This window comes from Dermochelys coriacea, chromosome 2, assembly GCF_009764565.3.
Source record: "Dermochelys coriacea isolate rDerCor1 chromosome 2, rDerCor1.pri.v4, whole genome shotgun sequence".
NCBI classification, from domain to species: Eukaryota; Metazoa; Chordata; order Testudines; family Dermochelyidae; genus Dermochelys; species Dermochelys coriacea.
Window position 1 is genome coordinate 61,881,887 of NC_050069.1, and position 15,039 is coordinate 61,896,925.

The 15,039-nt window shown below is 41.7% G+C and overlaps 1 protein-coding gene across 1 annotated transcript in view; it reads left to right on the forward strand.

The window, feature by feature from the left end:
• CPA6 (carboxypeptidase A6) overlaps positions 1-15,039 on the forward strand; it is a 109,181-nt gene that overhangs the window by 46,320 nt on the left and 47,822 nt on the right. Inside the window, exon 2 of the mRNA XM_038391412.2 lies at positions 7,687-7,762. Within this exon, the coding sequence (XP_038247340.1) occupies positions 7,687-7,762 (76 nt within the window). The remainder of the gene's footprint in view (positions 1-7,686; positions 7,763-15,039) is intronic.

A 15,039-nucleotide genomic window follows, 5' to 3' on the forward strand; every position in this document is an offset into this window, starting at 1 on the left:
CAACATTACAAGTTACTGCCCAGGCCATTTAACAGGGCACTACACTGACCATATTAAGTGGAGTACAGAAAATATTGACTTAGAAGGCGGGGAAGTTAAAGGCCAATATCTGCTCCACTTAACTGGAGTAGCTTAGCACCACTTGAACACGGAAACAGTAACTCCTTGTAATGACAGACTGAGACTTAGCTGTAAGAAGTAACCATAGTGTAGGTACAAATATTATCCTAAAGCCTTAGCTTTGGTGCAGCCACTTTGTCTCACACTGCAGGGACAAAGCTGCCCAAGTGCCAAGATAGATGGTCATGGAATAATCACCTCCTGGGGAAATCTCCAATGGTATAGAGAAGCTGCTACTTTTCCCTGCAAGGAGCATACCCAGGAGAAAAGGGATATGTCTATAGCAGCCAGGCACCCTTGCAATCCCTGGTTCCTGTAACGGTTCCTTGGGGACATTGTCAATCAGCATAATTTAGAGCAGTCTAAATGCTTTTCTAACTCATGCCAGGGTGCTGAACTAGTGTATGGCTGACCCAGGAATTGGGTAGAGAAGACAGTAATACTCTAACACTTTGTGAAATTTCTGAATCTTTACACAGTTGATAATACACAGCTGAGCAAAAATACTGCAATGAATTGTGTTAAATTAGATGATACGCACAATTTAAAGGCCCTATTTCATGACCTGCTGGGGCTAGAAAAACTTTGGTGGACCAGTACCAATATTTTTAGGACCAGTAACCTTTTCCAAGCACTGGCCTTGGGCTAAAATTAAATTAAGATTTAAAACAGAGTACTCCTACAGAGTGGTTATATAGAGTACTTATTTTTAATACCTAATCTATTTCTGAAATTCCTTGTGTCAATAATTGAAAGATACAAAAAGTAATTCCATAGCAGACAATTTTTCTTAGGATTTTGTCTCGCAAAAGTGTTTAGTACAGGGAGAAAAGGAATGAAGCAACTGGTCATTTTATCACAGCTAAATCCTGTATATTCCCTTAGAGACTTCCATAGTGTAAATATTTTTTTCATATGTATCTTTCAATCTTGCACCTCCTGTCTTGCATAACCAGTTGTGTGTAGTAGTTTTGTAAGAACCCAATCATTTCTAAGCTATCTTTCTCCATTATTCAATTAGGAAAAAATACTTTTAAGTAGGATTTTATTTTCATTTAGAATATCTCCTTAGGCTTTTGATTCATAACATGCTGTCCCTCAAACCATATCTAAAGAACTGTACTGGTATTGCTGTGTAAATATGTTTTGCAGGGGGCTCTGATCAGAGTTGGCACTAGACAGAAAAAACAACAGAAAGATTTTTCCTCCAGGAAATGTGGAAATGACATAAATGAAGTTAATGTCCTGTCTTTCCAGCAGAAAAGCTTCACATGCATGCATATTATGCAGTACTATTTCACTGAATCTGCCTGGTTTGTTCAAAGAAGAGCAACCAGTGATCATCAGAACTCTACTCTCACACTTGGGGGGCAAAAAAAATTGCCCTTTGCAGACATTTGCTATACAGAGCACATCCCACGCAGTCCAAAAGCAGAGCATCGTTCTCTATACTGTTCCTAGAGAGGGGGGAAAAAAGAAAAAGCAGTTTAGAGCTGGCATCAGCTAACAGAGCTGTTCATTTTGCTCAGTAGCAGAACACTCTCCAGGGAAGCCAAAGGCCTAGCTTCTGCTCCTCATCCACCAGTCTCTTCTAGTCAGTTCATTTAATGTATTGCTGTTCGCTTTGCTGTTTGCAAATGCCTTCAGTTGTGTTTACACAAGTTCAATTCAGCCCATGAAATCATAGCTTGAAAATTCCACTCACCTGTTCCCCACTGTTAAATGGACAACTTGTCCTGGTAAGTGTGAGGTCCTACACCATCAATTTCTGCAAAATATACATTTTCTTGTTTGTTTGGTTGTTTGTTTGAAAAAAAGACATTACTAGCCCTTATGCTGACAGAGATAACCTTGCAATATACAAGGCTTGCCAACTTCCTGAATCGGCAGACAGTTCCAGCATCTCTTTTATTCATAGACTTTTCAGATATGTCATGAACAGCACTCTGTTCAGTTTCACTAATCTGAACCTCTTGAGCAGCGGTGAAACAGACCAGAATCATATCAATTTCTCTCTATTGTTGCTTGGGAAATCTGAGATCAACACTGGAACTATTCATAACGGAGAGTAGCTCTCTGGCCCCCAAAAAGGCAGGGGATTCAGAGCAGCCAGGAGGGCAAAGAAGTAAAAAATCAGACGTTTCTCTCTTCCAACAGCCAGACTAGGGAAAGGATTTTCATATTATCAGACATCCACTCCTCAGAGGTCAATATGAAAGATGGAGCTCTCTAGTAGAGTCCAGAGATCACTAGTAGAGTCCAGAGATAATCATCCCTGAACACCTCCCTCTTCTCAGCAACTAGGGGTATGTGCTCGGACTCTCACCATGGCATTGATTATGAAGCTTATTGATAGATCCACCAAAGATCTCCCATATCAACCTATGGCTGATAGATTTAGTTGTCTGGCTGGTAGATTTTTGAATCCCTACATTAAATGCATTGTGTTATAGTAATGGTGATTGCATAGGAAATATTTAATAGAACATTTTGATTTGTTGTTAGTGTAAACTATAAACAAAGGATCTGGAGCCAAAAATCAACCTCAGGACTGCTTTTTTTGATGGGTAGATATTAGGTACACTGCAGAGTCTGATACCTGTGCTCTTTTGCAGAAGGACAATGCTGGAATGCTTCTTGAGAATTACTGAGCCTTTTGACTTGGCTATAAAAGCTGGTATTAAAATACTGTTTTCAGGAATTCATTGTCACTTTGCATCTTACATTCACAAAAATGAAACTGGATTGCTAGGTTGGATTGTCCATCATTTCATAAAAATCTGACAGTATGAAGTACGCTAAAGTGCTTTCTTTGCACTCTCTAGGAGAAGGCCTGGCCACAGCAATTTTCCAGCAATGTATCAAGCAATTAATCTATCACAACCAGCCATGTCACCATTGACATTTTCCCTTCTCTGGCAGGTCTTTAATCAAGTCAGGCATGACATAGCCACTGAGCCAGATCCAAAAGACAGTTTAGACTACACGTGTTAGTCAGTTAAAGAAAAGGAAAACTACACCTAAATAATATCAGTTCACTCTGAGTTGTAACAACCGCTGAATCCAGGTTTAACTATTTTACATTTGAAATGGTTGTTCCATATGTTCTGCCTCTCCCCAGGACTTCCAGAAAGTAGTGATAAGTGTTTCTTATTTACTTTACATTCAGCCAGTGGAGATTTTAATCACAGTCTCTGCACATAACCTTTAAGCATTTCAGTCCTATAGTATCTGTCCTGTGTACCCAGTAGATCCATCTGTCCAGTACTTTTTTCAATAGCTATTTGCTATTTAGAAAGAAGTGAGTGATAGCAAAGAGAATTAGTGCAATACAATAACTGAAGTTGGGAAACATATTTCCCTTGATACAATGCAGCCTTCGTAGTACTCTGAGGTTCATATCCCTTTGTAAAATATGCTTCTCTCCTATCTGTCTGGAAAATGAAACTTTTGGTAATTTTCCCAAACCCCTGCCACCTCTTCTTCCCAATTTTTAGCACTGTCAAGCAGGAGAACCCCTGTATAGGGTTATCCCTTTGCTATTCCAGCACACAGCACTGAGCCAGTGTTGTCAACAGAAGCAGAATGAAACTGACCCAAGTTCATTTTTTTAAATAGTACTGGGACTAGTGGAACTATGGGCCAAACCTTCGAGTCAGACAAAACCCTTTGAAGTCACTGGGGGCTTTGCTTGAACAAGGATATCAGGACTTGGGTACGCAGTGCAAGGAATGCTTAGCAGGGATATTGCCAAAATGAAAGGGTGGAAAGAGAAACAAGGAGATAGAGACAAACTGAAAGGAACAGATGGTGAAGGGAGAGAAGAGACAAAAGGAGGAAGAGTCATTCACAGAGGAAGAGGAGGCTGGTAAGAGATGGTGTAAAGAGCAGCTGGAGAAAGCCATTTGCACTGCACACCAACACCATTTATTGGTCCTATGGAACCCAGAAACTATCGACTGGCACCTTTTCTGTTAAATAACTTTAAATAATAAAAAGAAAAGGAGTACTTGTGGCACCTTAGAGACTAACAAATTTATTAGAGCATAAGCTTTCGTGAGCTACAGCTCACTACATCGGATGCATCCGATGAAGTGAGCTGTAGCTCACGAAAGCTTATGCTCTAATAAATTTGTTAGTCTCTAAGGTGCCACAAGTACTCCTTTTCTTTTTGCGAATACAGACTAACACGGCTGCTACTCTGAAACCTTTAAATAATAAAGCACTCCTGTAGCAGGAACAAGCCTGCCCAGTATTCTAGTGACAGTACATCACATTTGGAAACCTAAGTTGGTCCCTGACAATTGATCTGGGCAGAAGTTGGGAGCATGCTCTGAAGGCAGCACTCATCCCCACCTCGCTCTCTGGTGACCCATCTGAGACCAACTGAATGCAGTATTCTGGAGGCTCCAGAGTCTACAGTTAAGGCATCTGGGTTCACATCTACTTTGGGACCACAATGCCCCCTCAGCAAAGGCCACTCTGATGCATAATCTTCCTGGATAATAAGGAAGCAGACATGATCCTGGAAAGCCTCAGGAAAAAACAAGGTGAGGGGAGAAATGCAGAAGTAAGTGAGGGGGGAAGAGAGGAGCAAGAGAAAAAAAACCCATAAGAACAGCCATACTGAGTCAAACCAGTGGTCCATCTAACCCACTATTCTGTCTTACAACAGTGGCTAATGCCAGATGCTTCAAAGGGAATGAACAGAACAGGACAATTTTCAAGTGATCCATCCCCTGTCATCCAGTCCCAGCATCTGGCAGTCAGAGGTCCTCTCGTGAATCAGTAACTGGTTAGAAGACAGGAAACAAAGAATAGGAATAAATGATAAATTTTCAGAATGAAGATGGGTAAATAGTGGTGTCCCCTAGAGATCTGTATTAGGACCAGTGCTGTTCAACATATTCATAAATGATCTAGACAAAGGGGAAAACAGTGAAGTGCCAAAGTTTGCAGATGATACAAAATAACTCAAAATAGTTAAGTCCAAAGCACATTTCAAAGAGTTACAAAGGGATCTCACAAAACTGGGTGACTGGACAACAAAATGGCAGATGAAATTTAATGTTGATAAGTGAAAAGTAATCCACACTGGAAAAAATAATCCCATGAGATGGCCTTCCCTCTTATCCCATGACTGCTTACTCTGCTTAGGAGCATTTGGTGAGGGACCTTGTGAAAGGCTTTATGAAAGTCCAAGTACACTATCCACTGTATCATCCCTGTCCATATGTTTGTTGACCCCATCAAAGAATTCTAATAGATTGGTGAGGCATGATTTTCCATTGCAAATGCCATGTTGACTCTTCCCCCACAAAATTGTGTTCATCTATGTGTCTGATCATTCTGTTCTTTCCTATAGTTTCAACCAATTTGCCTGGTTCTGAAGTTAGGCTTAACAGCCTGTAATTGCCAAAATCGCCTCTACAGCCTTTTTAAAAAATTGGTGTCACATTAGCTATCCTCCAGTCATGTGATACAGAAGCTGATTTAAGTGATAGGTTACATATCACAGTTAGTACTGCAATTTCATACTTGAGTAGCTTCAGAACTCTTGGATGAATACCTTCTGGTCCTGGTGACTTATTACAGTTTAATTTATCAATTTGTTCCTAAACCTCCTCTATTGACACCTCAATCTGGGACAGTTCCTCAGATTTATCACCTAAAAAGAATGGCTCAGGTTTGGGAATCTCCTTCACTTCCTCTGCAGTGAAGACCATGAAAATAATTAATTTAGCTTCTCCGCAATGGCCTTGTCTTTCTTGAGTGCTCCTTTAGCACCTCAATCATCCACTGGCCCCACTGATTGTTCGGCTCGCTATCAGCTTCTGATGAACTTCAAAAATCTTTTGTTGTTAGTTTTTGTGTCTTTTGCTAGTTTCTCTTCAAATTCTTTTTTGGACAGCCTAATTATACTTTTACACTTGACTTGCCACCAGATTTTATGCTCCTTTCTATTTTCCTCAGTAGGATTTGACTTCCAATTTTTAAAAGACGGCTTTTTCCCTCTAACCGCCTCTTTTACTCTGAGCCTGCACCCCTAACCTCCTCCCACGGCCAACCCCCTGCCCTGATACCCCTCCTGCCCTCCAAACCCCTTGGTCCCAGTCCGGAGTACCCTCCTGCACTCCCAACCCCTCATCTCCAGCCCCACCCCAGAGCCCGCATCCTCAGCTGGAGCCCTCACTCCCCCACCCCCAGCATCCCAACCCCTTGCCCCAGCTCAGAGGCCTCTCCCGCACCCCAAACTCCTCATTTCTGGCCCCACCCCAGAGCCCACACCCACAACTGGGGCCTGCACCCCCTCCTGCACCCCAACTCCCAATTTTGTGAACATTCATGGCCCACCATACGATTTCCATACCAAGACGTGTCCCTTGGGCCAAAAAGTTTGCCCACCCTGGGTTAGTGGATCATGAAGGGATTAGGGCTCAAAGTCTCATTAAGAAGCTCTAAGCCTTACTCAGCAGGCTGCTAGGCTTATCACACGCTTCCCCCCAAACAGACCACACCATATACTACAGCAAAGACATGTAGGATTCAAAGAATAGGTCCATTCTCCTCACCCATCTCATGGTCAGTCTCAGTCTCCTCACCCAGTAAGTCCTAGTCTCACTTGTGTTGACTCTCTCTCCCTGCCTCCTTGCACCAACTCCCATTCCCAATTTCTCTTGCCCTTTCCCCCTGCCACTCCTTTCCCCCAAGAATTTACCCCTGTAGGACCAGCTCTTGTCCCCTCTTCATCTTAATGAGGCTGCTTCCTCCATGTGCCTGGGCTGAACAGGATTGCTAGAGAGAGCACAACAGAGACAGTCTCCCTGCTCTCAATTCAGGTACACAGATCCAGACACAGCCTGGTCTGCAGTAGTCCAGGGCTACAACTGCAAGAAAAGTCGAGCTCTGTGCTCAGCCCCAACCTGGAGCACGCTCAGTGCAGGTGGAATCTTCAGGGAATTAAGCTGCTAAAATCTAAAAAGTCTGTACTGAGCATGTGTGAACTACAATCTTTGAACTGGGCCACATTTGAGCAGATTGTTATGGGGCTGGCACAAGGCTGAACACAAAGGCCAAATGTCCAGTCCCTGCTGCGCAGAGTGGGGGCTCTAGAGCTTTGCAAAGAAAAGGCTGCCAGAATTTTTTTAACACTGGCAGAACAGCGTGTTATTCCCATCCTCATTCTCAGAAATGTCTGTACCATTTTGACTAAAGTTTTCCAGAAAAATTCAGCCTGAAGCAGACCCATATCATGGAAAATTTCAGCCCATATGGTTTAAGTTTGGCAAAGATATAAACAACTGAAAACAGGGTCTTATAATGGGAAGCGTTGGGAAACCTTAATAATAGCTGCCATCCCCACCTATAATCAGCTTACTTCTTGGACTTGGGAAATGCACAGTTAAGGGGGATCAGGTTTGAAAGCAGATTTCTGATTCACCTGTTATTTTAATAGTATTTAGAAAGAGACAAAATGAATATGGACTGTAAATGATAGATTTATTTCTGGATTCTGTTGTTGAAACAAGTCCTTAAAGTTTCAATCCAATGTTCTCTTATCAACAGTGATAAAGTAATACGGCTTGTTCCAGAGAGCGAAAGAGAAGCACAAGCACTGAATGCCATATTTAACCAGCTTACGGTGAGTTTCTGCTTTGCGGTTTCAATACCAGTGCTCTTCTTGAGGGTTGCCTTTAATGGGCTAATTCACGTGCCTTTCACCCGGGATGACTATTTCAAATCCTGGGTTACATTCAACTGAAAACACATGTGGAGAGAAAGCACAAGAAAAAGTGGAGGCCTCAGCCTAAAATAGAGTGGCAAGAATCCCCACTTCAGCCAAGCTCAAACTCTTTACAGCTATTAAAAATAAAAGATTCCCCCACCTTAAAAAAAAGGGAGGAAAATAAAAGCAGGGAAATCAAAGTTTCTACCTGTTTGTACCTAGTGCCATTGCATCGGCTTATCACAAAAGCACTATCCAGAATGCTGCCTCTCCGGCAGAGCTTAACAAGGGGTAGGAACTGCTCTGCCAGCAGCAGTGAGCAGGTCACAGAGAAGGATGAAGGTATGCACAGAACCTTCCTCCTACCCATACTCACAGCCCGCTGTGACAAGAGATAATGTGGGAAGAGGACCACCATGCACATGCACTGAACTCTGACATTATAGATACCTGGAGGTGGATTCTTGTGAATAGTCTCAGACTGTAAGCTTTTCAGGGCAATGAAAAGTGTGTTTATGTTTCTACAGTAGCTACCAGTAGCACAATGGGGCTTTGGTTCTAATTAGCAATTTTAGGTGTTACTGTAATGCAAATAAATAATAACTTTAATAGCCAGTGGCAATAAATAAATAAGTAAAGTAAACGCCAACCTCCACAACTCCCTTGGACTTCCAAGGTTGCATTTTTATTTTGTTCCCCTCTGTGTTTTTTCTCTCTTCTACTACAGCAATCCCCACAAAGCACCTCTCCCAACTCTCTCATTACATTGCTCCCTTAGGCTCTCAGAAAGTGATTCCTTCTCCATCAAAGTGGGAGCAGTAGAAACTTGAATAACCACATGCTGTAACTCTTACAATAGGGTAATACAATTTTGGCAAGGTGTGCTGGAATCTGATGGGTTAATTAGAAAGAGATTGATTAGGACAATGTAATAAGCTAAAAAGGTTGAAAGGAAGTTTTTTTTTAATAAATGAAAATGTACCTGCATACAGTAATATTCACCCACAGGGTCAAATCCTGGTCCCTGTACACAGCTTGTGGAAACAAGCTAAGCTTGGTTGCTTCCGAAGCCTCAGGGCTGCAGTTCCCTCTGCAGCTATTTCACTTCCCATCTATATGAGGGGCAAACTAGGCATGTCAGTGGGTTTACACACTCCTGAATATACTTGTCAATAATCCAGTTTTGCCTTTTTCCAAACCTCTCCAAGAGCCAATTTTCATAAGTGCACAAATCCAGGAGAAGTCAGTTGGAGCTGCAGGTAGTCAGCCCCTCTGAAAATCAGGCCATGGGAGTTCTGCAATCCTTCTTGGTCTTCCCACCCCAACTTATCATTCAGAGATAGACAGAGAAACATAGAGAGAGTGTGCACGAGTTCTCAGAGCAGAAACAAATCCTGCCCTAGAAAGAAAGAACTTTCATTCTTGAGCACTGCATCTAAACATGAACATATTGTTAATAGCACACTGAGAAACTGAAAATAGAAACCAATGTATGAACAAACATTCATGTACAATAAAAGAAAAAACAAGATACTGACATATTTCTGTCTCTAAAAATCCATCAACACAGTGACAGACACAGAAAAGAAAACGTGTAGGCTATAGCAGTAATGTACAAATTACTTTAATTATGTATTCTTTTATATTGGCCTTCAGGGAGTCTCAGATTACTAAATTTTAAAACACAGTAAGTGTTTTAAGAGGCATTTACTTTGAATATTTTTTGGTTTGGGTTGTAAATTTATATCACCTGAGTATCATGTTACTCATACCCTCTGTGTATCAAGGGATGCAGGGGGAAGTGGAACCAGTATAATAAAACTCAGAATCATTTCAAGACTTAACACACTTCTAATTAAATAGCCACAAACACCAATAACTTTACATTTTTGCACAGCACTATTTCAGTATTTGATACAATAACCTGGTATACTGAGGTATGTTAGCCCCAGATTTTTTTAAGGTACTGTATTTAAGCATCTAACTCCTATTGAAATCAAAGGGAGTTAGGCACTATCACAGGATAACTGGCCCCTTTAGGAGGGAGAAGAGTCCAGTGGACCTGAATTGATAACCTGTTGCCCAATTGGGCTGAAGGGATGGGATCTGGGCCATATAAAGGGAGGAGACAACTACAAAGGAAATACCTGCACAGAGAAAGAAGGTGTCTTCAGCAGGAAAAGATCATTGGGGAAGGCCTGTGATGAAGGCTAAACTTCAGGCAAGTAGTATTGGAAAAGCAGGATGACAGACTCCCAAGTAGGAGGTACTGTGTCCAACTTGGAAGTGGAGGGAAAAAAAAGAACTTTAAAGCAATACTAGACCTTCAGGGAGGAGGGTCCAGGACCAACTGGAATTGAGATGAAGACTGTAGGTTTGAGGTCTATTTTGAAAAACTTTGTACAGGACCTAATAAACTGGACTGCAGAAGGAGAGTGGTTTGAATGTCTGAACTTCTTAAGGGGTCCTCAGTGAAAGAGTACACTATGGTGGAGTACAGAATTGAAGCCAGGTCTCCTGACTTGTTCCTAGAGAGGGGGGAAAAAACTATTTTTTCCACCAAATGCATCCGATGAAGTGAGCTGTAGCTCATGAAAGCTTATGCTCTAATAAATTTGTTAGTCTCTAAGATGCCACAAGTACTGCTTTTCTTTTATAGTTAACACATATTCTAAGGGACCATTCAAGTTTAAGTGGCCCATTAATTCCCAGACCTGAAGGAGAGCACTGAGTAACCCAAAAGCTTGTCTCTGTCACCAAAAGAAGTTGGTCCAATACAAGAGATTACTTCACCCACTTTGTCTCTCTAATGTCCCGGGACCAAAACAGCTACAACACTACCATCTCATAGACAATCAGCACAAAGCAGACACAGCAGGGTCTCTGATTATCCTACTACAAAGTCCTTCTATCTCAAGAAGACATTCCAAAGGTGCTTGTGATTTCTGTTGGTGACCTAAGCAAGAAACAAATGCAAATTTACCCCTTCTTATGGGTATGTCTATACACCAATTAAACACACATGACTGGCCTATGCTGACTTGGGCTCGGGCTGTGGGGCTGTAAAACTGCAGGGTAGATGTTTAGGTTCAGGCTGAAGCCTGGGCTCTGGGACCCAATCACCTTATGGGGTCCCAGAGCTCTGGCTGGAGCCTGAACATCTACATTGCAATTTTATGCCCTGCAGCCCAAATCAACTGACGCAAGTGAGCCGTAGGTGTCGAACTGCAGCGTAGACCAACCCTGTATGACCCACTGACCTGGACAAAGGCAAGAACAAGGAAAAAAAAACATTTTTCTTGAAGTGGAAAAGTTTTGTTGTAGGCAGGTGGGGGGAGGTTTGGGGAGCGGAGAGTGGTCTCTGCTTGTTTGTTTAAATGACTGTTCTTAACACTGACATTTCCTAAACAAGAATCATAATGTAAAACTGGGCATATCCCTTCTACTCTCTCTGGGTTGCTGAATTAGAAGAACACTGTTTTCCAGCACTCTTAGGCATATTCTGTCAGGTTATGTTTTATGCTTAGTTTCAGGAACACAGATAAATAAAAAAGTTTACCTGTACAGGAAAGTTGAAGGAAACGACAGGGCTGCCATACAAGCTGGTAGGCTACTACATTTGATAAAAAAACAAAAACAAAAACAACTGGGGCAGAGAAAGAGGCTGGCACTGACACAGCCTATACTTTCCTGGGATAACATGATTTTGGCAATTAATTGATCTTTAAATATTCATGTAAATAGGCCCAATGGCCTGTGATGGGATGTTAGATGGGGTAGGATCTGAGTTACTACAGAAAATTCTTTCCTGGGTATATGGCTGATGAATCTTGCCCATATGCTCAGGGATTAGCTGATCGCCATATTTGGGGTCGGGAAGGAATTTTCCTCCAGGGCAGATCGGAAGAGGCCCTGGAGGTTTTTCGCCTTCCTCTGTAGCATGGGGCACGAGTCACTTGCTGGAGGATTCTCTGCTCCTTGAAGTCTTTAAACCATGATTTGAGGACTTGAATAGCTCAGACATAGGTAAGGTTTTTCGCAGGAGTGGGTGGGTGAGTTCTCTGGCCTGCGTTGTGCAGGAGGTCAGACTAGATGATCAGAATGGTCCCTTCTGACCTTAATATCTATTAATCTATGAATCTAAGCCTGCTGGTCACTTGCAGAGCTATCAAAGCCAGCTAGTTGCAATTCAGAGCAGGTTTTGAAAGGGGATTCTGGATCTAAGATTAATAGGATAGTTTGGTGGCAAGAGTAGCCCAACAAGAAATAAATCCTTTCTTAAATGTCTGCTTACAGAAGCCTGGACTAAGAATTCCAAACAGGGTACTCTTGAAGTTTGCTGTGTTTTTTATTTTCTTTAGTGTATCTTTAAAATGTCTCAGTTTCAAACAGAGAATCTGAACCTGATTGGGGCAGGGAATGCCTTTTTGATCAGTGTTTGTACAGGGCCTAGCATAATCGGACCAATACCTGACTAAGGCCTGTAATCCCTATCACAATTCAAATGTCACTGTCTTTACTGAATGAATAATACATACTGATTAATTAATTCCACACATTTTAACTTTCTAACCATGAATTGCTCTTGGGTAAATCACAACTGCCTCAGATTTATTATTATTTTGGCCTGTGGATTCTTTGTCAGCAGTTCATTGTGAGTATTCAGTATTAGAAACTGAGTTGGATAGCTTTGACTGGACACACAGACTACAGAGTGTTGACTGGATGAGCATAACTGTTAATCAGGTTTCTAGTGAGAATGCTCACCCTTACAATTTAACACTTGCTTGCTTGCTTGCTACAGATTCTCCAATACTTGCTTAAAGTATTTTTTTTTGTTTTTTGCCAATATTCCCACCAGTAAACTTATTCAGAGAGTGAGCACAAGGGAGGCCTAAATAAACTGCCCTCAACTCACCATTACCTCAGAACAGCAGTAGGACATAGTTAAAAGTGGTGCACTAGGGAGATGGCTTCAGTTCCCTCATGCTTGGCCACCCAGCCCCACTAGAGCAGCAGGGGACCCACTCTAACTTCTGCCACTGGTATAAGCTCCTTGGACAATATGCCAGCGAAGGGTTAAGTAGTGGGCGGGGGAGTTCTGCTCCACCACATTCCTGCCTTGTGCATACCTACTGCCTAGAACACACCTCACCTGTTTGTTCCCTCCCTCCCCTATGTCAGAGGTGCAGAGAGAGATGGCTGGTGGAGTTGCCTCCTTTAGCTTTCCATCCCAGCTGAGTTCTTCTATACCAGGGGAACTTTCCACTAGATATTTCCAGCACTTTTAAATCCACTCTGCACCACTAAGTGACTTTAGTAGATTAGGGAATCCAGCACGTTGAAAGCAAATTCTTTAACACTTCAAATGAAAACTCACAATTTTTTTTTGCATGTATCTAGCTTATTGACAGCCATTCTTGTCATCCTTCCAGTATTTCTCTGCATCACATACCTCAGTTGACTGTCCACTACCATCTGCTCTCCATTGTTCAGGATAAATTGAGAGTCCTGTTGTTGATTTATAAACTCCTTCATGGTTTTAATACAGTTGACTGATTGGAACAAATGCCACATTCCAAAGTGTTTTCCATATAATTGAAGTTTATTTTGATTCTCAGACCTACTTTCATCAGCTATTTATCTGCTTTGGGACCCTTTTGGTCAATATTATTAATGAAGAACTACTTCATTTGAACCTTTAAGACCAATTGCTGCTCTCCTCTAAGCCAATGACTTTCTAGCCATTTCTTTGTCAGATATTCTGAGTTGCATCTGTAAACTGAGTGCTGCAGCTGCTGTTCCATGATAATTCTGGTGTAACAGATGGAGTTACACCACCCTGATTCTCCAACAGCTTTTACAAAAATATACAAGCGCACACAGGCCCTCCCTGGGGTAAGAGAAGGGGTCAAAGTAACAGACCTAGCAGCCACACCCCCACTGCCTTCTGTTTGTCTTGCCCTTACAGCAGTTGCTCACATTGTAATCCTTGAACTGATCCTGACTCTGCTGCTCAGGGAATTTAGACAGTACCTTGTAGGGGGAAAGGATCAGTTGGTACCTTGCAGCTCCTAAGGCAAATGCTGAATGAGTTTTCAGAGGATAAATGCCTGCCTGAAAATGCACTCACTAACATAGCCACTCAGCATAAATGCTGCTTTGCCTTCTTTACCCAAGAAGAGAGTCACACCAGAGGCACAGAGTGGATGCAGCTCCCTAGCAGAGTTCCAGACAAAATAAGCACCTTGTACATGTGTAGCAAGATGCTGTAGACATCCTGATTCTAATCTAATTTACACAAGTGTAAATCAGGAATCCACACAACATTTCAAATTCAGAGGGGACATGATGGTGCTGGAATAAATTAAATCCTGATAAATCAGCATAAATGAGTGCAAGGAAGCATAAGTGAATGTATCTTAAATACTGAGGGGGTTGAAGGGAAGGATTGTTGCCGGAAAAGCAACAAACTGGAAGATGTTAGATAAAGAAGGAAAGGCTTAGTCCACAAAGTATATACATTGCATTCTTAAAACACAGCAACTAGAAATACCTGTTTCAGGAGAAAGTATTCAGCTGGCTCCCAAATGCTGAGAGGGCCTGATTCCATTCTCTTATGTCAATGGCAAAACTTTTACTAGCTTCAGTGGGACCAGGACCTGTTCCCTGGTTTAATATTCCATGTTTTGGTGCTGTGCAGAGGTAACTTTGAAATAAAAATAAAGTCTGAATTGTAAAGCTTAGTAAGAAACTTTTTTTTTCTTTCAAGTCCCTTTAAGGTACCTGTTTCAAATCTTTCATATACATTTAGGTTTGGGGAAAAAAAAGGAGTACTTGTGGCACCTTAGAGACTAACAAATTTATTTGAGCATAAGCTTTTGTGAGCTACAGCTCACTTCATCGGATGAATTTAGGTTTGTGATACTTATACATGTCTGTAAAAACAGATATTTATTTAGGATACAATTGAGTTAAATTTTTATTCAGTAACTCTCAGGAAAAATAACTTTATTACAGGGTAAAACCTTGTGTAAAATTATACCAGTTTCAATAAAGCAGCGAGATCATTCACATTTACAATTTTCTCAGAGATTTGTGCAACTTGAACCTTCAAGCTCTGTATTGTTAGTATTCTATTACAATTGGTACTGTGGTCACTGCAACTGGTTGAGTCACTAACCATGTAACAC